Source organism: Lathyrus oleraceus, chromosome 2 (assembly GCF_024323335.1).
Source record: "Lathyrus oleraceus cultivar Zhongwan6 chromosome 2, CAAS_Psat_ZW6_1.0, whole genome shotgun sequence".
NCBI lineage: Eukaryota > Viridiplantae > Streptophyta > Magnoliopsida > Fabales > Fabaceae > Lathyrus > Lathyrus oleraceus.
Window position 1 is genome coordinate 458,626,942 of NC_066580.1, and position 27,403 is coordinate 458,654,344.

A 27,403-nucleotide genomic window follows, 5' to 3' on the forward strand; every position below is an offset into this window, starting at 1 on the left:
CAAGCCTCCTCTTGATATGATTACTTTTGCATTCAATTTTTTGCAATGAAAGGAACAAAATGCATGAAACGAAATGAAAAACACACGAGTGGATTTCATTTGGCCTAAGTGGAAACATGGTGCCATGAACTCTGTTTTGCATGTAAATTTCACCAAATCATTCATGCTTCAATCTGAGACCACCCGTGTATGTGCAGTGCAAACTTTGTGTAACACCAAAACGCATACAAACAAGCCTTAAACAACCAAGTTTCATGACCAATTCACACTTTTCATGCCTCACTTCACACGGGTGCAAAATTGAGAAAATTCAACCCTAATTCACACGATTTCAGATCCATTTCGCATGTGTGAGCTGCTCAACATCTTTCCTATAAATAGATGAGTGATTTGCTTTAAGTGAAAAGCTTTATAAAGCCATAAAACCCTGCCACACTTGAGCTCGAAACCACAAAAAAAAAAGTTAATTGTTCCATCGAATCAAGCTCACTTTGCTTTGAATCTTTGCCCAAAACTCATCATCAACATCATCTGAAGCTAACTGAAGCATTTTTATGCTCTGAAACCCCTTGCAACCAGACTTCTGATTTCATCATTGTTGACCTTCGTAGTTTCAACTGAAAAGGTAGATACGAGTTAAATTCTTGAGCAAACAAGTTACCAATCTCTTCGCGTTGTTCCACTAATCAAAAGCCCTTCATCACCTTGAATTTATATTATGTATTCATCATTTAATTTTACTTTGAATAATTAGGGTTGTTCGTGTTCTTGAGCAAATTCTTTTTGCTCAGAGCCAATCAATGGCTCTGAAGAAAAGAGACATGAACGATGATGGATGTTGTTGCTGAAACGTGTGAGGTTTTGGCCAAAAACACCGAGTTCATGATGTTGCAGAAATCAAAGGGAGGTTGAAGATAAAGTTGTTTCGCGCGTGATTCAAATCTCCAAGCCAACGGGATAGTGCTAACGCATTTTTTCAAACCACATAGTAGTTGGCGCCCTTTTTCTTTTATTTGTTTTATTTTCTTTTCTTTTTCTTTTCCCAATTAATTTCTCACTCATTTTTAATTTCGATTTGATCCAACTTTTTTACACAAACTCTCTAAAAATATTTTGCATTATATTCATTTTGTAAGACCCCAAATTTGACCCTAAGATCCCTCATGCTATCTCATCATATGCATTAGCATTGGGATCACACTTTGGCATCCTCCTTACCCCTCATTCATTGGGTTTGCATTGGGAGAGATCACCAAGCACATTTGATTGTATCATACTTCATTTTTCTTTATTTTACTAACCAAAATACCAAAAGTATGTCATTGTATAGTTTAACTCTTTTGTAGGTAGTGTGCATGTTCACCTATGCTCTAGCAAGCTCATATTTAGGGTTTAAGACCCTCATTACAAGGAGCTCAATCAATAAGTGTGTTAAATTGGCTCTAAGTGTCATATACGGATCCCTATGATCTTCACATGTCATTTTAATCAAGAAATCATCAAGAGTTTGGAGTTTGTTTGCCTTGGAAACCCTAATTCATCTGGGTATCTTGTGTGACTTCTTCAACAAGTTTCTTCAATAATTGATGAAGTATTTAAAGGGATACTTCATGTTTCATCATCTTATGCATATATGATCCTCCATGAGTCCCAAAAGTCAAGAGAATATCAAGCTAGCAAGTTGGTTCATGGTGGTTGATCAGAGAAAATCAATTGGTCAAAACTGGGGTTCCCTAGACCCTATCTCCTACAAATTTTGTCATATAAAAATGATTAAAAGTTAAAAGTTACTCTAAATGACATTCCAAACAACTTTTATGTTGAGGTTAAGAGCTAATTTTTCTTGGAAAGTCATTTTTATAGTGAAAGATTATAGGTCATTTTGTCTAAACCCTAATTTGGAGGTCAACTTCCCAAGACCATAACTTGCTCAATTTTTATGATATTAAAGCCATTAAAATTTCATGATCAAATTCAAGATGAATACTTCAACATTTATGTTTGGAGGAAGTGAACATTAAACTTGCAAATGCATGTTCCAAGAGGAAACATTATAGGTCATTTTGGACCAATACCATTGAACAAGTGATTTTCCTCAACTTCTAAAATGCATAACTCCTTCATGCCAAATCCAAATAAGGTCAAATTGGTTACAAAATTTAAGAGGTTGAGATACAACTTTGATGAAGAAACGTTTTTCATTTGAAGTCCCTAGAAAAAGTTATTCAAGGTGGAAAAAGTGAACATTTGACTTGCGACTTAGAATTTTTTTAAATATGTTTGATTTTCCAAACTTCTACCTCAAAATTAATCATGATACATGCCTCAAATGAAAACATTTTCAATGTGAAGTTGTTCCCCTTGTTCTCACCTTTCCAAAACATCCAAGATCATCTCATTTGGACCAAAATTGAAGGACTTGCGCACGATTTCATTATGGGAAGTGTTTTGGGAAGATTGAACTTCACATGATCATTTCCATTTGCATGCTTGCACATGATGATTTCAGCAGACCTTGTACATGATTTGGAAGTGGATTGAATCACTCTTGAGGCCTAAATGATTGCCCATGCACCCATGCAAGTGAATTACTATTTTTGTCCAATTTTCAAGTGGTGAAAATATCAAACACATTGCCTATTTGAACAAGCTTAAGGCTTCAGATTCATCATCAACACCTTGCCCAAGCTTTACTAGACCTCTGCAAACCCTCACTACCATAGAACTTTCTGAGATTTCTTTTGAAATTGAGCTTGAACTTCACCATCTGTTTGGAAGTTCAAACTCCATAAATTCACTTCCATTTTCATTCCATTTGGTTTCTGCAAGCAAGAGGAGGAGAAAGCAATCAAATCAAGATCAAGATCAAGTGAGATTGGGTCAACTCGAAGGTGAATTTTCATAAACTTCTCCTCTTCGATTCTCTCTTATTTCTCCACTATTCTTGTTGATTTTTTGTTGTTTTAAGCGTGAGCGTTGTTTCTAATTACCACGCGTCCATCTCATTTGACTCAGAACCATGTAGAAGCGCGCTTTGGACCATCTGATCTGTCACCTCAACTAATGAGGGAGATCAGATGGTCCATGTAACACCCCGAATAAAATAAGAGAATTATTTAAATTAAGTTAATAATATATTTATTAATTTAATTAAATAAATTGAATTATTGGATTATTATTATTATTATTATTTGGAATAATAATTAGTGGAAAATATATAAGTTGGAATAAGAGAAAAGGGTTTCATTTTTGGTAAAGAGTTTTCACGTGAAACAGAGAAGCGGCTGAAAAGTGGAAAGTGGAGAAAGGGCAAAGAGGAAGAGCTAGAGAGCAAAGGTTGAAGAACGGAAAAAGCTTGAAGCTTAGAGATTGCCGGATTATCTCAGGTAAAGGGGGTTTATCGTCGTTTAATGGGTATTATAGATTAACATGTCATGGGTAGTGATAAACCGTTGAAGTGACCCTAATTGGGATGTTGAATGCTGAAATATTGTGATGAATAAGTTGTATTAAAGCTGTAATTGAGTCCGTAATTGTGTGAGTCGCGTTCCCCCGAACGTATAGCTTTTTACGGGAATTGAATCGGAGGTCCGGAAGTCCTCCAACGGCGGAAAATGCGAAGAACTCTGCATTCTGCCTTGTGTTAGCGCAGGAACTGCTGTTTTGTCTGCGTTAACCGGTTAACCCAGGGCGTTAACCGGTTAACACTGTTATATTTTGTGAAAATGTGTTGTTTTGCCTGCGTTAACCGGTTAACCCAGGGCGTTAACCGGTTAACACTGTTGCGTTTTGCCAGAAAGTGTGTTTTGTCCTGCGTTAACCGGTTAACCCAGGGCGTTAACCGGTTAACCCTGTTGGAAATTCGAAAAATTGATATTTTTAATGTTGTGAACCTAATTGGTGATTGGCCTATTATAGTTAATTGTGATGAGTAATTTTGTTGGATTTATGTTATGAAGTGTTGATACAAGTATGTTGCTGAGTTGTTCCGTGTACGGAAAGTTGTTGAAAATACTGAGTTGTAGGCTTGGTGAGCCAAAGTTGATTATAAGTTGATGTTGTTGAAAACATTGTTGTATTGCTATTATTATTATGTTGTCGACAGTTTAAAGTCGTGTATGCCATGTACATTCATATGCATTAAGTCGGAGCTTTGCTCACACCACGTTGGCCTGGATTGGCAAATTTTAAGTTGAAAGTTGAAGGCTTATGCCTTGATGCCCAATAAAATGGCAATGATTTTAAGTTGGGAGTTTTACTCCGAATGGTACTACATGCATGACGAGTCGAGTCTCATTAGAGTTGCATTTTGTTGGTTGTTGTATGAATATTTAATTTAATTTGAGAAGTGGTGTTTGTGTTGATATTAAGTATGATGTTTGAGTTGATGTGCCGTTACTGGATGTATGTTACGATTAGGGTGATGAAATGTGTGAATTTACTTAGCATTACATGATATTTTATAATGCTTATTATATCGATTGAGGAACTCACCCTTACAACTATTTTTCAGGTAACGAGCGGTGATTGAGTAGAAGCTAGTGCTTGGAGTCTAGTGTAGTCTCCTAAGTGGGTCATGCTCTGATAGATGTAACATCGGAAGGGAACATTTTTAATATTGTTGTTGATGATTGTTGAACCAGTTTACATGTAGTATGTTGCATGTTTTGAATGATCGATTTGATCTCTATCCGCTGCGTATTGTGCAAATGTTTTATGTTTTGAGTTAATGAAAGAGCATGACAGTTATTATGGTGTGAAATGTTGTGTGACACCCTTGATTGCATATTTACTCTGATTGATATGTGTTATTTTAATTATATACTTGGGGTATTTTAGAAGGGTGTTACATTAGTGGTATCAGAGCAGGTCGGTCTGTCCGGCCAGTTGTCGTGTCGTTACTGTCTAACAATTGTGTATTGTTACTAATCTAACTTTTAAGTTGTGTTGTATTGATAAGTTGAAATGGCTGGAAGGAATGACGCTGCAATGGCTGCCGCAATGCAAGCGATGGCACAAGCTGTGCAGAACTTGCCAAATGCTGGTGGTGATGCTGGATCACGTAGCTTGGCGACTTTTCAGAGAGAGAATTCGCCGGTGTTTAAAGGGAAGCATGATCCAGATGCAGCCTTGGGATGGTTGAAAGAGATTGAGAGAATCTTCCGTGTTATGGATTGCACTCCAGCTCAGAAGGTTCGGTATGGTACTCACATGCTAGCAGTCGAAGCTGATGACTGGTGGCTAGAGACTCACGAGAGGTTGACCGTGGCAGGTGAAGTCATTACTTGGGATGTATTCCGTAGGGAATTCATGAGAAAGTATTATCCGGAAGATGTCCGTGGTAAGAAGGAAATTGAGTTCCTTGAGCTGAAGCAAGGAAACATGTCTGTCACTGATTATGCTGCGAAATTTGTGGAGCTGTCCAAATTTTATCCTCATTACACTGGTGCTGGTGCTGAATTTTCAAAGTGCATCAAGTTTGAAAATGGACTGCGCTCTGAAATTAAGAAGGCTGTTGGGTATCAGAAGATACGCATTTTTACTGAATTGGTTGATAGCTGCAGGATATTTGAAGAAGACAATAATGCTCATTACAAGATTGTCAGTGACCGCAGGGGCAAGCAACATCAAAATCGTGGCAAGCCGTATGATGCCCCAGTGGGAAAAGGGAAACAAGGAGCTGCTCCGGCTCAGAGGACTAGTAGGGGAGGTGCTCCTGCTGGTATAGTTTGCTTCAAATGTGGTCAGGCTGGTCATAAGAGTAATGTATGCACTGCTGAAGTAAAGAGATGTTTTCGTTGTGGTAAGACTGGTCATGCAATAGCTGATTGCAAGCACAAGGAAATGATTTGTTTTAATTGTGGCGAAGAAGGGCATATTGGAAGTCAGTGTCAGAAGCCAAAGAAATCTCAAACTGGGAAGGTGTTCGCATTGACCGGAACTCAAACCTCCAGTGAGGACAGACTTATCCGAGGTACGTGTTATATTAATGGCTTTCCTCTTGTAGCTATTATTGACACAGGTGCGACTCATTCCTTTATATCTTTGGATTGTGCTGTGAAACTTAAGTTAGAGATATCTGAGATGTTTGGTAGTATGGTAATTGATACTCCTGCGAAGGGTTCAGTGACTACTACTTCGGTTTGTTTAAATTGTCCTTTGAGTATTTTTGGTAGAGACTTTGGGATGGACCTAGTGTGTCTTCCACTAGTGCAGATTGATGTTATTCTGGGTATGAACTGGTTGGTGTTTAACCGAGTTTCTATCAACTGTTTTGATAAGACGGTGGTCTTTCCTGAGATTGAGGAGGGAAAGAGTTTGTTTCTATCAGCAAGGCAAGTGAATGAGGAAGTAGCTGATGGGGCAGAGTTGTTTATGCTGTTAGCGACTTTGGAGGCTAAAGATAAACTGGTGATTGGCGATCTAGCCGTGGTGTGTGATTTTCCTGATGTGTTTCCGGAAGAGGTGAATGAATTACCGCCAGAGCGCGAAGTGGAGTTCTCGATTGATTTGGTACCTGGTACTAGGCCGATATCGATGGCTCCGTACCGTATGTCTGCTGTTGAGTTAACTGAATTGAAGAGTCAGTTGGAAGATCTGTTGGATAAGAAATTTATTCGTCCGAGTGTGTCACCGTGGGGTGCACCAGTGCTATTGGTTAAGAAGAAAGAAGGTACTATGAGATTGTGTGTGGACTACAGGCAACTGAATAAAGTGACGATCAAGAATCGGTATCCTTTGCCGAGGATTGATGATTTGATGGATCAGTTGGTTGGTGCAAGTGTGTTCAGCAAAATAGATTTGAGATCTGGGTATCATCAGATCCGTGTGAAAACCGAGGATATTCAGAAGACTGCTTTCAGAACAAGGTATGGACATTATGAGTATTCTGTAATGCCTTTTGGTGTGACTAATGCGCCTGGAGTATTTATGGAGTACATGAATAGGATTTTCCATCCGTACCTAGACAAGTTTGTTGTGGTGTTTATTGATGATATTTTGGTGTATTCGAAATCTGAAGAAGAGCATGCTGAACATTTGAGAGTGGTTTTGGGAGTTCTACGAGAAAAGAAGTTATTTGCTAAATTGTCCAAGTGTGAATTTTGGTTAGGAGAGGTGAGTTTTCTTGGTCATGTGATTTCAAGAGGTGGCGTTGCTGTTGATCCTTCTAAGATAGAAGCGGTATCTAAGTGGGAAGCTCCGAAGTCTGTTGCTGAGATTCGAAGTTTCCTTGGTTTGGCTGGTTATTATAGGAAGTTCATTGAGGGATTTTCTAAGTTGGCGTTACCATTGACGATGTTGACTAGGAAGGGGCAAGCGTTTGTTTGGGACTCAAAATGTGAAGAAGGTTTCCAAGAGTTAAAGAGAAGGTTAACTACTGCTCCTATTCTGATATTACCGAGTTCGTCGGAATCATTTGAAGTTTTCTGTGATGCTTCATTGTTGGGTTTGGGTGGCGTGTTGATGCAGAATAAGCAGGTTATAGCTTATGCTTCAAGACAGCTGAGGGTTCATGAGAGGAACTACCCGACGCACGATTTAGAGTTGGCGGCTGTAGTGTTTGTTCTGAAGTTGTGGAGGCATTACTTGTACGGGTCAAGATTTGAGGTTTTCAGTGACCATAAAAGTTTAAAGTATTTGTTTGATCAGAAAGAGCTGAATATGAGACAGAGAAGATGGTTAGAGTTTCTGAAGGATTATGACTTTGGTTTGAATTACCATCCGGGTAAAGCAAACGTAGTGGCTGATGCATTGAGTCGGAAATCATTACATATGTCTATGCTAATGGTTAAGGAATTGGATTTAATTGAGCAGTTTAGAGACTTGAGTTTGGTGTGTGAGAGTACTCACAATAGTGTTAAATTGGGAATGTTGAAGTTAACAAGTGGTATTCTGGATGAGATCAGAGAGGGTCAGAAATCCGATGTGCTTTTGGTTGATAAGTTGACTCTAGTGAATCAAGGTCAAGGTGGCGAATTCAGAGTTGATGAGAATGATGTTTTGAAATGTGGTAATCGGGTGTGTATTCCGGATGTTATCAAACTTAAGAAGAGTATTCTTGAAGAAGGACATCGTAGTGGCCTGAGTATTCATCCTGGAGCTACGAAGATGTATCATGATTTGAAAAAGTTATTTTGGTGGCCAGGAATGAAAAGAGAAATTGCGAGTTTTGTTTATTCCTGTTTGACTTGTCAGAAGTCAAAGATTGAGCATCAGAAGCCGTCTGGGCTAATGCAACCGTTGGCTATTCCAGAGTGGAAGTGGGATAGTATCAGTATGGATTTTGTTTCTGGTTTACCGAGGACAAGTAAGAATTTTGAAGCTATTTGGGTGATTGTTGACAGATTGACAAAATCGGCTCATTTCATTCCGATCAGAATGGATTATCCGTTAGAGAGATTAGCCGAGTTGTATATTGAGAGGATTGTAAGTTTGCATGGTATTTCGTCGAGTATTGTTTCGGACAGAGATCCTAGATTTACATCGAAGTTCTGGGAAGGTTTGCAGAGGGCTTTGGGAACTAAGCTGAGATTGAGCTCTGCATATCACCCGCAGACTGATGGTCAGACTGAGAGGACGATTCAGTCACTAGAGGATCTGTTGAGGGCTTGTGTTTTGGAAAAGGGAGGTGCTTGGGATTGTTATTTACCTTTGATTGAGTTTACCTACAACAATAGTTTTCATTCGAGCATTGGTATGGCGCCGTTTGAAGCTTTGTATGGTAGGAGATGTCGGACACCGTTATGTTGGTATGAGTCCGGTGAGAGTGCTATGGTTGGACCGGAGATTGTTCAACAGACTACAGAAAAGATTAAGATGATTCAGGAGAAGATGAGAATTGCTCAGAGTCGTCAGAAGAGTTATCATGATAGGAGGAGGAAATCACTTGAATTCCGAGAGGGAGATCACGTGTTTCTTCGTGTTACTCCGATAACTGGGGTTGGTCGAGCTTTGAAGTCAAAGAAGTTGACACCTCGATTTATTGGTCCTTATCAGATTTTGGAGAGGATAGGAGAGGTAGCCTATCGTATCGCTTTACCTCCGTCACTTGCGAATTTGCATGAGGTTTTTCATGTGTCTCAGTTGAGGAGGTACATTCATGATCCGTCGCATGTGATCCAAGTAGATGATGTACAGGTGAGAGATAACCTGACTGTTGAAATATCGCCTATGAGGATTGAGGATCGAGAGTTGAAGCAGTTGCGGGGTAAAGAGATTGCCTTAGTGAAAGTAGCTTGGGGAGGACCAGCAGGTGGCAATGTGCACTACGCCAAAACAGGTTTTTGGCAGCGCCCCTTAGACAGCGCTTTTCTCCAAAAGCGCTGCTACACGGTAAAAAAAAATAAAAATAAGGAAACTGAATACGTAGATGGCTTAAAGCGCTGCTAAATGGATGGTCTTAGACAGCGCTTTTTAAAAGCGCTGCTAAATGGCCTACCTTAGACAGCGCTTTTGAGAAGGTCCACCTTATACAGCGCTTCTCCCAAAAGCGCTGTCTAAGGCCTTAAAATTATTTAAATTAATCACAACAAAAGCGCTGTCTAAGGCCTACCTTATACAGCGCTTTTTAGAAGGTCACCTTAGACAGCGCTTTTGGGAGAAGCGCTGTATAAGGCCTTAAAATTATTTAAATTAATCACAACAAAAGCGCTGTATAAGGCCTACCTTATACAGCGCTTTTGACAAGGTCACCTTATACAGCGCTTCTCCCAAAAGCGTTGTCTAAGGCCTTTTAAATTTTTAAAAAAAGCGCTGTATAAGGCCTACCTTATACAGCGCTTTTAGAAGCGCTGCTATTGACCCCTCCTGTGCCAGCGCTTTCCTTCAAAGCGCTGTCTAAGGCCATTTTAATTTGTGAGCTTAGCCAGCGCTTTTCATAAAAGCGCTGTCTAAGGCCTTATTTACCAAATTTTTTTTTAGTAAATTATAATATATGAATTCATTCAGTACGTTAAGACCCATTTTGTTTCCCTCGCTCCCACAACCTTCTTCTCACTGCGTTCATACTCGTTGCGTTCATCATCACTGCTTCTCCCAAAACCTCCATTCTTGATTCCTGCGTTCATCACTCACTTCGTTCATCACCGTTTACATTTTTGTAAGTGCATTTTCTGTTCGTTTCATCTTTCTTTATTTAGGGCAGTTTATTAGTGATAAAGGTTTGCTTCTGGGTTAATTCTTTTGTGGTTCATGTGTTAGGGCAGTTGATTCTCTTGTGTTAGGGCAGTTGATTCTTTTGTGTGTTAGGGCAGTTGATTCTTTTGTGGTATGTTAACAAATGTATATATTTTTGATGGTTTGTGTTAGCTTCCATTAGGTTTCTATTATACTGATGATGAATTGTAGCAAGTGTTAAATGTGATTGTTAGCATTGGCGTGTAAGTTGGATAGGATTAGATAGAACTGTTAAAGGGAGATGGTGTTAGTGTTAATGAAATAGTTAATTAGTGTGGTTAGTGTTAGAATGAAAAACTGAAATGCAAGTTTAGAAAATGCAGGTCAGCTGTTAGACAGTTAAAGAAAGGCTAGCTTGTTAGAATGGGAATGATGTGAGTCAAAGTTAATTGAATGGAACTGCATTGACTTGGCTTGTGATTTTACCTTGTTGAATTGTTTTTTTTCTGATGCCATGAAACTGAACTGATTAAACTTGAATTATGTTGGACTGCTGAACTATATTGCACATTTGAACTACACTTGTTATTTGCTTGAATGTGTTGGACTGGTTTGGAAAATATTTTGCTAAGTTGGATTGGTATTAAATTGGTTTTTGACAATGCTGAACTAGTTTTGGATTGACATATTACCCTACTTGAATTGCTTGTACTTTAGTTGATTACTTTACTGACTGATTGATACATTGCTTGATCTGTTTAATGTCTAATAAGCTGTTGTTTATTTTATAGGGTGTTCATTTCCTTAGGACTCAATTGAGGACTATTGCTAACAAGCTTTGTTGACATCCACAATTAAAAGGTAGTAACTTATTGCCTCTTCTTCTTTTTTTCATAGAAATGACTTATAATATAAGCAATTATATGATAAACGCGGAAATAAGTTGTTTATTCATATAGGGTGTTAGTCCTCTAAATTATTTCCAATCATTTGACATTCAATCATAATAAATATCCAAATTGTCATGATTTTAATAGCATAACTACAACATAGTTATAGTTACTTCACTTCATAGTTAGTAGAAGAATATATATATATATATATATATATATATATATATATATATATATATATATATATATATATATTATATATATATATATATATATATATATATATATATATATATATATATATATATATATATAATTTATTAGTTTGTAATAATCTTCTTTTTGTGACGCGAAAGTGTTTATCTTAGGAAATTCTTCTTTTATGTTGTTTTGAAATAGTTGCGTGAATAATTTAGGAAAACCATGGATAAAAAATGGATGTCTGCCGATCGATTGTCGAAAGAGTACGAGAATGGGGTATTGGAATTCGTTAAGTTTGCTGTTGAACATGTCAAAGACCCCAGACGAATGAAATGTCCTTGCTTGGGTTGTTGTTATATGGGTCGGGTTGACGCAGATGGATTGAAATCGCATTTACTGATGCGTGGAATTGATCGAAGTTATACGTGTTGGATATTTCATGGTGAGAAAATTAACGAGAATGTTGAACAGAGGGAGAAAAGTAATACGACCTATGCTTCATACGACAAAGACACGGAAACATACGATTGTGATCGAGTTGAAGAGATTGTAGAAGCACTGGATGAAGATCTTCATGATTGTCCTGAAATGTTTGAGAGGATGGTAAGCGATGCAGAGAAACCGTTGTACAAAGGTTGCACTAAATTCTCAAGACTTTCTGCGGTATTAAAGTTGTACAACTTAAAGGCGGGCAATGGATGGTCGGATAAAAGTTTCACAGAGTTGTTGGCCCTTATGAGAGAAATGCTACCGGATGATAATGTTCTTCCTAATCGAACCTATGAGGCAAAAAAAATGTTGTGCTCTATTGGCATGAGCTATGATAAGATACATGCTTGTCCTAACGATTGCATTTTGTTTCGTAACGAATATGCAATGTTAACTGAGTGCCCTAAATGCGGTTTGTCTCGATATAAGAAAAGATTATCTCCCGCAAAAGTCTTATGGTATTTTCCGATAATTCCGAGATTTAGGCGCATGTTTCGTAGTGAAACCGATGCAAGACATCTTACTTGGCATGCAGATGAAAGAATTATTGATGGAAAGTATCGGCATCCGGCTGATTCACCACAGTGGTCGAAGATTGATAATGATTATCCTGAGTTTGGATCAGAAGCAAGAAACCTTCGATTGGCATTATCTACTGATGGAATGAACCCACATGGTCTTCAAAGTATCTCACATACCACATGGCCTGTGATTCTTATGATTTATAACCTACCTCCGTGGCTATGTATGAAGCGTAAGTACATGATGTTATCTATGTTAATCTCTGGGCCTAAACAACCAGGGAATGACATAGACGTATACTTGACACCTCTGATCGAAGATTTAAAGATTTTGTGGGAGAACGGTGTGGAGGTTTATGATGGATATAGGAAAGAAAGTTTCAATTTGAGGGCGATGTTGTTTGGCACAATTAATGATTTTCCAGCATACGGGAATCTATCTGGGTATAGCATTAAAGGTCAACGTGCGTGTCCTGTTTGTGAAGACGGAACCGATACGATTCGATTGGAACTTTGCCAGAAGAATGTGTTTCTCGGTCATCGTAGATTCTTACATTCTAAACATCACTACCGTGGGTGGAGAAAAGCATTCAATGGAGACACCGAACATCGTAGAGCTCCACCCGCATTGTCAGGTGAACAAGTTTTTGAAAAGGTGAAAGATGTGCGTACTGAGTTTGGCAAGCCTTTTGCACATAAGATTGTGAAAGGTGGGTGGAAGAAAAGGTCGATATTTTTTGAATTGCCATATTGGAAGTCTTTGTACGTGAGACATTTTCTCGATGTTATGCATATTGAAAAAAACGTATTTGAAAGTGTTATCGGTACATTACTCAATATAAAAGGCAAGTCTAAGGATGGCCTTAAAGCAAGGCAGGACATGTTAAAAATGGGAATGAGAACTGAATTAGCACCCGTGAAGAAAGGAAGACGAACATATCTACCACCTGCCGCTTTTACTTTATCTAGAAAGGAGAAAAATTAATTTGTGTAAGTCTCTGAGTGAAGTTAAGGTTCCAGAAGGTTACTCATCTGATATCAGAAGACTTGTTTCTATGAAAGACCTCAAGTTGAAGAATTTGAAGACACATGATTGCCATGTTATAATGGAACATTTTCTACCGATAGGTATACGTTCTATTTTGCCAGAAAAAGTAAGAAGTGCCATAACTAAATTGTGTTTTTTCTTTAGGTCAATTTGTAGTAAGGTGATCGATCCCGAGATCTTACCAACACTACAAAAAGAGATTGTAATTACCTTGTGTGAGCTTGAAATGTATTTTCCTCCGTCTTTTTTTGACATAATGGTTCATTTAGTTGTTCATCTTGTGAAAGAGACACAGTTGTGTGGACCAGCTTATATGAGATGGATGTACCCTGCTGAACGGTATATGAAAATATTAAAAGGGTACGTGAATGACCCGAAGAGTACAAAATGGTCTATAGTGCTTTTCTCTAACAAAGTCACTGATGATAGCGGTGTCGATCAATGTGATATTGATGTTGAGAATGAGTCATGCATTAGACAGAATGAGTTGAATAGAAATGATGAAGTTGATGATCTTATACCGGATGAGTCATATATAAGAAACGATCATAATGAGGGAATTTGGATCAATTCATCCGTACGCATTGCTAAGAAACAAGTGATTAATATTCCAACAAAGAAAAGAAAGAGATGTTAGTGACTTAGGTAAATTATCCATGGTTTCTTTATTCTTTTGTTTTCAATTGCTTTGATTATAAGTTATATCTGATAATGCATGATTTCATTATATTTTTGTTTTCAATTGCTTTGATTATAAGTTATATCTGATAATGCATGATTTCTTTATATTTTTGAATCGTGATGAGTTTTAATGCATGTGATTAATGAAAATAGACTTTCTCCACGATTCCGGAGCCAATGGTATACTTTGTTTTTCGATTCGGACAACTTTTTCCCTGATTTTACTGTTGCTGTACTGTTACAAAAAACATGCTTCCACTCGGAATTTGGACGAATCGAGTTCATTTTTGAGTCCTTTGGCCCGTTTGTAGGCTACCATGTAATTTTCGTCCAATTCAATACACTTTGACTTTGACACTTACTTGATTTGTATTCATATTTGCTTAATATTGTGTTTATGTTTTTCTTTATTACAGATGGCTAGTAACGAGGATCACCCACATGGTGATGAGACCGTTGGTGGTGCGGAAAGGGAAATTAAACGTGGAATAACGGTTATGAAGAAAGTTATTCGAGATAGAGATCGAGGCGTTTTAATAAAAGTGCATTGGAACGAAGGTGGACAACTAATTGAGCCTAACGGTTCAACATTGACAAGTTTTATTGGTGCATTGGTAAGGAATGAAGTTCCAATTACTTGTGATAATTGGAGAAATAAACAATTGAACGAAGCTAAAGACAAAATATGGAGTGAGATAAAGGTACCATATGTGATGTTATTTGTTTTTAATGACGATTATGTCTTTAAATTAATTGTACTAACGCAATGTGTGTATGTTTTTCGTAGAGGTGTTTCGACATCGAAGAAAACAGAAGAGATCATTGTCTCAAATTGGCCGGAAAGTTACTAAGAGGGTTTAGAACCTTTTTATCAACCACCTTTCTTAGGGATACGGAAGGTACTTTTGTTGATGCAGAGCTTCCATCTAAATATGCAAGTTTGATTTCACCTAAAGAATGGGAAACGTTTAAATCCAAACGAAAAACCCAAGAATTTAAGAGTGTAAGTGAAACAAACCGGCAAAGAGCATCAAGTCCGGCGTATCCCTATAGAAAAGGGCGTGTTGGATATGGACGCTTAGAGCAGTCTATAGTAAGTATCTATAAATTGCATTGATATACTTGTTATATTTGATCATATTTTGTCATGAGTTATATTTGATCATATTATGCTTAATGTGTAGTTAACAAAGGAGAATAGTTCTGAAACATCTCTTCCGGCACATGTTTTGTGGAAGGAAGCCCGTGTCGGTAAGGATGGAAAGATTAAAGAAGACGTTCAACAAATATTTGAGAAATGTGTAAGTATAGCATTATTTAAGACAATAACACTTTGACTTTGACACTTTTGAATCGTCCAATTTCGAACACTTTGACTTTGACACTTACTTAAGACAATAACATTACTATTGTGTGTATGTTCATATGATTTTCAGGAGACTCTATCTCAATCTATAGTTCCATATGAAGACACTGATTGCAGGAGCATACTGAGTCGAGCATTAGATGTTCCCGAGTATTCTGGTCGGGTGAGGGGCAAGGGATTTGGGATCACTCAAAAATCCTTGAATATTAAAAAACAAAAGACTCCTAGCAATAAAGAACTGCAGCAAACTTTGGAAGCATTAAAAGCTGAAGTTCTTGAATTAAGAAAGGAAAGAGAAAGAGATCGAGCAGCGGGTTTTAAAGATACTAGTGACAAAGATAGTATCAATTGTAATTTTCAACCGACTATTCCAGAGGTAATTATATATCTTATTATGAAATTAAATTAGCTTAATTTATTTAATTGTCATATATACACATTAAAAATGTCATATTTATTATTGGTTTTAGGGCATTTCACCTTGTCACCTCTACTTAGCGAGACCGACTTATCGGATGGTTGGCAAGGGGAAAGTTCATAACAATTTGGGTGAATTACTTCACACTAAACCGCTCCCTACTGGATCTTTGAAAGTCTCGGTTGATATTGCTTTGGAGAAGGATGCGTTATTACCACATCCTGACGATGTTTCGGATGCAACTTTATTGGGAGATGCCATAGGTTCATTTGTTGCATGGCCGACAGACCTCATTATCGTAGGATATGAGGTATGCTTAAAACCATTATGAACCTTTAGGTATTCAAATTTTTTACGCGCATTTTACGTACACATTTTTTACATGTTAATGTTAATTAGACTCCCACAAAATCCAAAGCAAAAGATAAGGGGATTGCGCGGGAAATCGAGTCAGTTGCATCGCAAAAAGAGGTACATCACAATTATATGCTATTTAGATTCCTGTTAATTCGTCATCTTACACTTCACCTTACTAATTATATGATATTTAGATTCCTGTTGCTAAGAAGACTGAAATTTCCAAGAGGACCGGGGCTAAAAAGAAAAATCCTTCCAAGTATAGAGCGTGCCTCCATACATATTTAGAAACGACAGATATTTCGGATGGATGTGTTCGTTTAATACCTATGGATGGAGCTATTTTTGGTTTTGAGTATGCCGAGCCATTGGGTAAAGAGGATTTTGATCAAATTTTGTATCATACGCAATTAAGCGTTGGTGTTATCAACACATACATGAGGTATATCCGATCTACTTTGTTTAAATTCTTGAACAAGTTATTTACTCGTTTCATATGAATAGTCTAAATGTTAATGATGTTTTTATATAAGGTATTTATATGACAAATTGATGGGTCCGCGTGGGTTGGAGCAAAGATTCTCATTCTTAAATCCCATGAAAACGAACTTAACCGAAATGATAAGAAAACCAGATGAAGTCAGGACGTATGTAGTCGAGCGCTTTATGGCCGACACAGATAGAGAAAAGTTGTTCTTTTTACCATTTAATACCGGCGACGGGTTAGTTCTTCAATCTAAATTCATCTGTTATAATTTTTCATATTTTGACGTCGTGTAGAAAGTTTCCATCTAACATTTGTTTTATTACAGTGGACATTGGTTGTTGGTCGCGATAAATCCTTTTAAAGAAATTGTGTATTATTTGGATTCTTTACACAAGGATTGGACAACATACCCTGCTATGAAGACGATAGTTGACACGTAAGTGCAAATAACCCAATATTCGTGTGTATACTTATTTATTTATGTGAATTGTTCTAAATATTCGTTTATATTTCATTATAGCATTATACAAACTGTTCGAGCACAAAGAAAAATTCAAGTACCAAAGAGAAAAGCCAATAACATTACATGGAATAGAGTGGAGGTATATTAATTATCACAATTTTGATTATATTAGTGATGACACATGATAAAACTTAGGATATTTATCCATATTGTTTTTCCATGTGTAGTGTCCTCGACAGCGTAATAATATAGATTGTGGATATTACACGTTGAGGTTTATGAAAGAAACTCTTCTTATGGATCGAACAGATATTCCATCTGATGTATGGATTTCTAACTTATGAGTTATTTTCATATTTAACACATATTTCTCATAATTAAATAGATTTAACTAAATCATACTATGTTATATTATTATGTAGTACTTTGATGAATATAGATGTGCTTATTACTCAAAAGATCAGTTGGATGAAATTAAAGAGGAATTGTGTCAATTCATTATCGAGCTACAGGTTTTGTGAGGTATTGAACTCTTACTTTAATTTTGAATGTGATCTGAATAACTTTGAGTGAATTCCATTTGCTTACTACAATCTTTATTTGGTGTTGTTTCAGGTTATATAGCATATTTAGAAGATAGAACTAGAATGTGTTGAAATACATTTTGATTAGCATTTTTGGAGGTTATTAGAAATGTGTAGATTTTTTGTAAAGGCAAACATTTTCAAGTATATATATAAATACTCAAAAAACTGCTGAAATTAGAAGTATATTGTGTTGAACTATAATGTGTTTATAATGCATATAGATTTTCAAGTATATGTGCATATTCAGAAGATAGAACTACAATGTGTTGAACTATAAGGTGCATATAGATTGGATTCAAGCTCCAATTTATGAAAATCTGCTGAAATTTGCAATTTACAGGTGCTAAATAATGTGGTGAAAACGTATAAAAAGATCCTCCAAAATTTGGAGTCTTAGACAGCGCTTCTAGGCAAAAAGCGCTGGTAAAGGCATTTTAATTTTGACCTTAGACAGCGCTTTTATCAAAAAAGCGCTGGCATAGGTGGTTAATTCAACAAAATATAGTGTAAAAAAGCGCTGGCATAGGGTGGGCTATACCAGCGCTTTTTCTGTAAAAGCGCTGGTATAGCCCACCCTATGCCAGCGCTTTTTTACACTATATTTTGTTGAATTAACCACCTATGCCAGCGCTTTTTTAATAAAAGCGCTGGCATAGGGGGGGTTTAGACAGCGCTTTTTCAGTAAAAGCGCTGTCTAAACCCCCCCTATGCCAGCGCTTTTTTAGTTAATTTCAACATGAAATTAACTAAAAAAGCGCTGGCATAGGGGGGTTTTAGACAGCGCTTTTTCAGTAAAAGCGCTGTCTAAACCCCCCCTATGCCAGCGCTTTTTTAGTAAATTAAGCGCTGTCTAAGACCTATACCAGCGCCAGTATAGCCAGCGCTTTTAAGCGCTGTCTAATGTCAAAAAAAGCGCTGTCTAATCCCTTGTTTGGCATAGTGGTGACTTGGGAACTGGAGAGTCAGATGAAAGAGTCTTATCCAGAGTTATTTGCTTGAGGTATGTTTTCGAGGACGAAAACTCTTTTAGTGGGGGAGAGTTGTAACACCCCGAATAAAATAAGAGAATTATTTAAATTAAGTTAATAATATATTTATTAATTTAATTAAATAAATTGAATTATTGGATTATTATTATTATTATTATTTGGAATAATAATTAGTGGAAAATATATAAGTTGGAATAAGAGAAAAGGGTTTCATTTTTGGTAAAGAGTTTTCACGTGAAACAGAGAAGCGGCTGAAAAGTGGAAAGTGGAGAAAGGGCAAAGAGGAAGAGCTAGAGAGCAAAGGTTGAAGAACGGAAAAAGCTTGAAGCTTAGAGATTGCCGGATTATCTCAGGTAAAGGGGGTTTATCGTCGTTTAATGGGTATTATAGATTAACATGTCATGGGTAGTGATAAACCGTTGAAGTGACCCTAATTGGGATGTTGAATGCTGAAATATTGTGATGAATAAGTTGTATTAAAGCTGTAATTGAGTCCGTAATTATGTGAGTCGCGTTCCCCCGAACGTATAGCTTTTTACGGGAATTGAATCGGAGGTCCGGAAGTCCTCCAACGGCGGAAAATGCGAAGAACTCTGCATTCTGCCTTGTGTTAGCGCAGGAACTGCTGTTTTGTCTGCGTTAACCGGTTAACCCAGGGCGTTAACCGGTTAACACTGTTATATTTTGTGAAAATGTGTTGTTTTGCCTGCGTTAACCGGTTAACCCAGGGCGTTAACCGGTTAACACTGTTGCGTTTTGCCAGAAAGTGTGTTTTGTCCTGCGTTAACCGGTTAACCCAGGGCGTTAACCGGTTAACCCTGTTGGAAATTCGAAAAATTGATATTTTTAATGTTGTGAACCTAATTGGTGATTGGCCTATTATAGTTAATTGTGATGAGTAATTTTGTTGGATTTATGTTATGAAGTGTTGATACAAGTATGTTGCTGAGTTGTTCCGTGTACGGAAAGTTGTTGAAAATACTGAGTTGTAGGCTTGGTGAGCCAAAGTTGATTATAAGTTGATGTTGTTGAAAACATTGTTGTATTGCTATTATTATTATGTTGTCGACAGTTTAAAGTCGTGTATGCCATGTACATTCATATGCATTAAGTCGGAGCTTTGCTCACACCACGTTGGCCTGGATTGGCAAATTTTAAGTTGAAAGTTGAAGGCTTATGCCTTGATGCCCAATAAAATGGCAATGATTTTAAGTTGGGAGTTTTACTCCGAATGGTACTACATGCATGACGAGTCGAGTCTCATTAGAGTTGCATTTTGTTGGTTGTTGTATGAATATTTAATTTAATTTGAGAAGTGGTGTTTGTGTTGATATTAAGTATGATGTTTGAGTTGATGTGCCGTTACTGGATGTATGTTACGATTAGGGTGATGAAATGTGTGAATTTACTTAGCATTACATGATATTTTATAATGCTTATTATATCGATTGAGGAACTCACCCTTACAACTATTTTTCAGGTAACGAGCGGTGATTGAGTAGAAGCTAGTGCTTGGAGTCTAGTGTAGTCTCCTAAGTGGGTCATGCTCTGATAGATGTAACATCGGGAGGGAACATTTTTAATATTGTTGTTGATGATTGTTGAACCAGTTTACATGTAGTATGTTGCATGTTTTGAATGATCGATTTGATCTCTATCCGCTGCGTATTGTGCAAATGTTTTATGTTTTGAGTTAATGAAAGAGCATGACAGTTATTATGGTGTGAAATGTTGTGTGACACCCTTGATTGCATATTTACTCTGATTGATATGTGTTATTTTAATTATATACTTGGGGTATTTTAGAAGGGTGTTACAGTCCACGTATTTTTAAATTTCTGAACTTTCATTTTAATTTCTTTATTTTCATTAATTCATATTAATTTCATTATTGATCCAAAAAATATGGGACTTTCACCAAAATATTTCAAATATTTTCCTCTTTCATTTTCTAAATTAAAATTATTTTTTGGATCCATATTGATATTTTTCATTATTTAATTATTTTTATGCATATTTTTAATTGTTTAAAAATACTTCTGACTTTTTAAAAATAGTGAAAAAATTGAAAATAAATTGTGTTGAGCCATTTTTATTGACTTGTGAAGAGGTTTTAGGTTTTTGATCAAACATAATTTAATTTAATACATTTTTAATTAGTTTTTAATTTGTTTAATTGAAAATAAATTGTGTTGAGCCATTTTTATTGACTTGTGAAATTTGACTATGTGTTTGGGCCTTGGTCAAGGTTGATTTGACTTTTGTTGGATTAAAATCATTGGATTTAGGGGATTGATGAAATGTATATTTCATCTCCCAAAATGAATGAATGATTTTAATTTGATAAAATTCCTCCCATGACCAATTTGTGTTTGTCTAATTTCCCCTCCCTCTTCATCTTCAATCTCTTTCTATCTCACTCCTCTTATTGGCCAATGACATCTCAATATCCTAAGGCTAATTGGTTCATGAACCAATGCAAGTATGGATGAAATTAGGTCCACCCTTTGATCATTTTCTTTTTATGTGTGGTATGTTTTAGGAGTATGGTTCATTATACGATATCTCTAACATGCATTAACACCAAAATCTTTATTGCCCGGCCTCAGATAGTTGTAACTTCTACATAAGTCCAATTACGATTGCCTAACATAGCTCTAAATTTTGACACAAAGGCATAACATTCTAGTAAGTGAGATTGTAAGTTTCCCCTCTTTCATGGTATTGTATGGAAACTTGGCTTTTTTTTCCTTCCTTTGGAAGATGTCTTGGTTCAAGGATCCATGCTTGTGAATAGAGGGTTGAGAGTTCTCCAAAGAATGACTTAAACAATTGAAAAGCAAAACTCCACTAACTTCTAATCAACTAACATTTGACTAAATTTTTAATTTGAAGTCATTTACTTTATGTCCTTTAAATTCAAGTCATTTACCATTTGTCATTATACATCTCATTCAACTTGTTTATGTTTATATCATTTTCACTTTGCTCATTTGAGCCATATATTGTGATTGTATATACTTGTTTGTGTATCTTGTTTGTGTTTGTGGTCTTAGGACCTTAAAATACTTAATAAACAACAAAACCCCATAAAAATGTTTGTGTAGACTGTTGGATTTGATTTGAGCTTTGGACTTAGAATTAGGCAACATTCCCTATGCAAAAGAACTTGGCCAATGCAAACATTTCTGAAACCAAGTCATTATGAAATTGAGCTTTTATCCGATACAAGTATTGGGATCCACTTGAATTCATCTGTTACATGGTCTTGATGCAAATGTTACTTTGAACCTGTGTCTAATGCCTTATTCTGAGTCATTCAAGTAGTATGTCATCTGATACATGGGGAAGATTATGAAGAAGACTATGAAGTTGCTAGCTTGGATGTGGATATCTTTATTTGATGCCTTGCTCTTCATCTTGCTTGCTTATTGATATTGCTTGATTTTAAAGTCCAAAGGAAAAATGAATTTCTATATGACATTCTTGTCTATTGGATTCCATCCCATTGGTCAGACTTTTTCAACTCTTAACTTTTAAATTTTTGCTTAGGATTAGTCTCTTCATCTCCTCTCACTTCTTAAATTTCAAATCTCTCCCTCTTTTCAAAACCTTCTTTGCTTGTGATTTCTAAACTTAGACTTTATTACAAACTAGAAACTTTGTCCCTATGACATTGTGTAAGACCCCAATTTTGACCATAAGATCCCTCATGTAATCCCATCATAAGAATTAGCATTGAGATCATACATTGACATCCTCCTCACCCCTCTTTCATTAGGTTTGTTTGGGAGAGATCACCAAGCACTTTGTGATTGTATCATACTTGTATTTTATCATTCCACTAACCCAAATACCAAAAATATGTCTTTGCATTTGTCTAACTCTTTTGTAGGAAGGGCATGATCTCCATTGATCTATCAAGTTCACATCTAGGGTTTGAGACACTCATGAACAAAGAGAACAACCAAGAATTGATCCAGTAATGGTTATAAGCATCATATATGAGTCCAAATGTTCTCTACATGTTATATTAATCAAGTTTTCTTCAAGAGTTTGAGGGTGATTTGCCTTGGAAACCCTAGTTTGACTGGGTATCTTGAGTAACTTCTCCAACAAGCTATCTCACTAATTGATCAAATTTTTCAAGGGACACTTCAAAATTCATCATCTTATGCATATATGATCTACCATGAGCCAAGAAAGTCAAGAGAATTGGAAGTTAGCAAGTTGGTTGATGTTGGTTGGCCAGATGGATTCATCTGATCAAAACTGGGTCTCCCTAGACCCTATCTCCTATAATTTTCACCATATAAAAATGATTCCACGATCAAAATTACTCTAAATGGCATTCCAAAAAACTTTCATGTTGATACCTAGAGCTAGTTTTGCTTGGAAAATCATTTTCTATGTTGAAACATTATAGGTCATTTTGTCTAAACCCTAATTTGAAAGTCAACTTCCCAAGGCCATAACTTGCTCAATTTTTATGAGATGAAAGATTTCCAAGTTGCACAATCAAATTCAATGTGTCTAATTCAACATTTATGTTTGTCGTGGGAGATAATTCAACTTTTTTGAGCATGTGTTATGAGGTTACATTATAGGTCACTTTTGACCTATACCATTGATCAAGTGATTTTTCCAAACTTAAAAAATGCACAACTCTATCATTTCAAATCCAAATGACATGAAATTGGTGACCATTTTGAAGGTATTTTAAAGAGGTATAACTTTTGTGAAGACACTTTTCTCATTTGAAGCTCATATAAAAAGTTAAGCAAGGTGGAATATTGAGACATATGGCCTGACACTTAGAAAAAATTTGATATGTCAGAAATTTCCAAACTTCCACCTCAAATTTGTCCAAGTTCCAAGCTCCAAATGAAAAAGTGTTGAACATGAAAGTTGTTCCTATTGATCTTACCTTTCCAAAGAGATCAAATTCATTCATTTTGGATAAGGAATGCATAGGTTGCGCATGGCATGAACATGGTGTCATCACTTGGCAAGGATCAAACTTCAAATCCAAATGCACACTTGCCTTGCAATACAAGATGAATTCAGACTATCTAACATTCATTTGTGGACTTATGGAAATGATTTTATAGGCCTATGCACGCCCATGCATCCATGCATCATCAATGACCAAATTTGGAAAGTGATTTCAAGTGTGCAAATATCAATGGTTTCAGCTATAAATAGAGCCTCATATGCTCAGCAATCAACACACATTCGCGCTAACTTTGATCCCCCATCTCAAACCCTCACTTTGCAAAGGATAAACCTGAGAAATTCATTTGAATTTGAGGTTGAATTTCCATTGTTTTGAAATTCAAATCTCCAGGAATCCACAGCCTTGTAAGCATAAAATCCTTCTTCTGCAAGCAAGTAGAGTGAGATCAAGCACAAGCAAGATCAAAATCAGTTGAATCCAGACCTCCATTGAAGGTATTTTCAGGAAATTTTGATCTCTTCGATTCTCTCAAATTCTTGCTCAATTCTATTGATTCTTTGGTTGTCTGAAGTCCTACCAATGTAAGCAAGAAGATTGAGTTGCTTTGAGGCCAAACCGAAGCAACTCAGTTCATGTACCTCAAATTTCAACTCCATGTATCTCTCAATATACTTGGAGTTAGAGTGAATTGAGGTCAGATTCGAGCTCAGTGCCATTTTTACTTTGAAATTGTGTCCTTATTTTTAATTTTGGTGATGGTTGATGGTGGACCAGTCCGGTGAGGTCCACCGGAGAAGAAGACCGGAGCTACAACTCCGACCATGCGCTGGCATGTCTCACAGCCACATGATCTTGTTATTTTGTTCTAATCTCACGCGTCCATTGTGATTACCAACTGTGCAACGCGCTGACTTGAGTCCATCGTGGATAACGCGTTTTTGGCCACTTGATCTGCCACCTCAATTAATGAGGGAGATCAAGTGGTCCACGTTTTTTATGATATTTTAATTTTCATTTTAATTGCATTATTTTCAATAATTCATATTAAATTCAATATTGATCCAAAAAATATGGGACTTTCACAAAAAAAATCAAATATTTTTCTATTTCATATTCTAAATTAAAATTATTTTTTGGATCATTATTAATATTTTCATGAATTAATTGATTTTTCATTTGTTTTTAGTTGTTTAAAAATATTTTTAAATGTCCAAAAATTATGAAATTTTTTCTCCAAGGTTCTTTGACCTTGTTTGACCTATGATAAATCTCATGGCCATTTCTTTGGTGTTTTGATGAGATTTTAGGAATTGGACAAACCATATTTAATTTGAATGCACTATTTTAGTTTTTTTAATTTGAATAAATGCCAAATAAATTTGTTGACCAATTGCGATGACTTGTTTATGTTTAACTCTTGTTGTTGGGCCTTGGTCAAGGTTGATTTGACTTTGTCAAATTAATATCATTGGATTTAGGGGATTGATGGAATGTACATTCCATCTCCCAAAATGAATGAATGATATTAACTTGGTAAAAGTCCTCCTTTGACCAATTTGTGTTTTGATTCATTCCCCTCTCACTTCATCTTATTCCCTTTCTTCATTCATTCATTCCATTTGGCCTATGACATCTCAAAGTCCTAATGCTAGTTGATTGAAAAATTGACATGAGTATGGATGAGATTAGGCCACACCTTTTGCATATTCTTTTTGTGTGCGGTATGTTTCATGAGCATAGTCCATTATACTATTTCTCTAACATGCATTAACACCAAAATTCTATTGCCCGGTCTCAAATAGTTATGACTTCTACATAAGTCCAATTACGATTGCTTAACATAACACGAAATTTGTGACATAAAAGGCATAAGCATTCTAGTTAGTGAGATTGTAAGTCTCCCTTCTTTCATGGTACTGTGTGGAAACTTGACCTTCTTTCCTTCCTTTGGAAGATGTTTTGGCTCAAGGATTCATGCTTGTGATAAGTGGGTTGAGTGTTCTTCAAAGAATGTCTTAAAATGAAAAGCAAAAGCAAAACAATACTAACTTCTAACCAATTAACTACTAACTTTTAATTTCAAGCTTTTACTTTAATGCAATTTACTTTTAGCACTCTATTTCATTTATCATTGTTCATATCATTCTAATTGTTTATGTTAATGCAATTTTCACTTTGTCCATTTGGACCATATTGTGTGATATATTTTGCTTGTTTATACTTTGCTTTCTTGTGTGGTATTTGACCATTAATGTACATAATAACAACAAAAAACCTTGAAAGACTTTTGAGTGGACTTTTGGCTTGATCTTGGACAAATGGACTTAGAATCTAGGCAACCTTCATAAACTAAAGGACTTGGCCAATGCCAATTTTCTGAGAAATCAAGTGCTTGCAATTTGAACTTCATCCGATGCATCTTTGAAGACCTCTCTAAGTTCAACTGCAACATGATCATTGTGAAGCTATTATTTTGAACTTGTGACTTGTGGAATTCATCTGTTACATGGACTATTTTGGAGAAGATCGTGGGATGGATAAGCTTGAATGTGGCCCTCTTTATTTGATGCATTGCTCTTCAAGATAATATAATTGTGCATCTGTGTGTTGCTTGATTCTAAAAGTCCAAGGGAATTCTTGGTTTATATTGACATTCTTATCCATTGGATTGCTACCCACTTGGTCAAATCTTTTCAACTCTAAACTTTTAATTTTGTGCATAGGATAGTCTCTTCATCTTCTCCCCATTTCTTTAATTTCAAAATTTCTCCCTCCATTTTTCAAAATCTTCTTTGTGTGAACTACTTTTATTCTAAACTTTGACCACTTTTTCAAAAAGATAAAAAAACTTTGGCCTTATATCATTGCATTTTCAAACTTCTTTTCTTAAATCAAACTTGTAAATAAACTTAACTATACTTGACTTAAACTTTCAAAAAAGCCAAAAAGAACTAACTCATTCAAACCATTTTAGGCCTTTGTGCCTTTCAAGCTTAATTTTTGTTAAAAGTAATGCATCCACTTTGAAATTTGTATCACGAACTACGAGGTTTTGATCCCTCATTTTATGTTGGTACGTAGGCACAAGACAGAAGGTCTTATCAAACACAAAAATATAATTAATGAATTCTTTTCTCATCCCCCCATTCTATTTATTTGCAAACATCACTTTGTACAAAGTACATATGCACCCAAAAAGGATTCCCTATGAGTACCTAGGACACTTTGGGTGCTAACACCTTTCCTCTGTGTAACCAACCCCCTTACCTATGATCTCTGGCTTTTTATTAGTTTTGATTTGAAAACTTCTTACTTTTGGGTTTTGTTCGTACTTTTTCCCTTTTCCCTTGGAAACAATAAAAGCGCGGTGGCGACTCTTGTTATTTGATCTCTAGCTTGTCAATAGCTTGATGATCATGAATTTCCCGCTACACATTGCATTTTTGAACTCTTTTTCTTAATCAAACTTGTAAATAAACTTAACCATATTGACTTAAAATTTTAAAAGACAAAAAGAACTAACACTCATTCAAACTCTTTTAGGCCTTTTGTGCCTCTTTTAAACTTAAATTTTTATTAAAAACAATTCACTCACTTTGAAATTGTTACCATGAACTACGAGGTTTTGATCCCTCATTTTTATGTTGGTACGTAGGCACAAGTCCGAAGGTCTTGTAAAACACAAAAATATAATTAATAAATTCTCTTCTCATCCCCACACTCTATTTATTTCAAACATCTTTTATATCAAAACATATACACACATAAAAAAGGGCTCCCTAGGAGTACCTAGGACACTTTGGGTGCTAACACCTTCCCTATGTGAAACC

General features: G+C 36.2%; 1 protein-coding gene across 1 annotated transcript; it reads left to right on the top strand.

The window, feature by feature from the left end:
- The first annotated feature begins 14,064 nt into the window (after positions 1 to 14,064).
- LOC127123721 (uncharacterized) lies at positions 14,065 to 16,870 on the top strand. The gene is made up of 9 exons (XM_051053921.1): positions 14,065 to 14,268; positions 14,366 to 14,650; positions 14,737 to 15,042; positions 15,134 to 15,250; positions 15,386 to 15,691; positions 15,786 to 16,043; positions 16,133 to 16,204; positions 16,285 to 16,532; positions 16,624 to 16,870. Exons 1-9 carry the CDS (start codon positions 14,080 to 14,082, stop codon positions 16,868 to 16,870), a joined length of 2,028 nt encoding a protein of 675 aa, XP_050909878.1. The 5' UTR covers positions 14,065 to 14,079.
- The last annotated feature ends 10,533 nt before the right edge of the window (positions 16,871 to 27,403 follow it).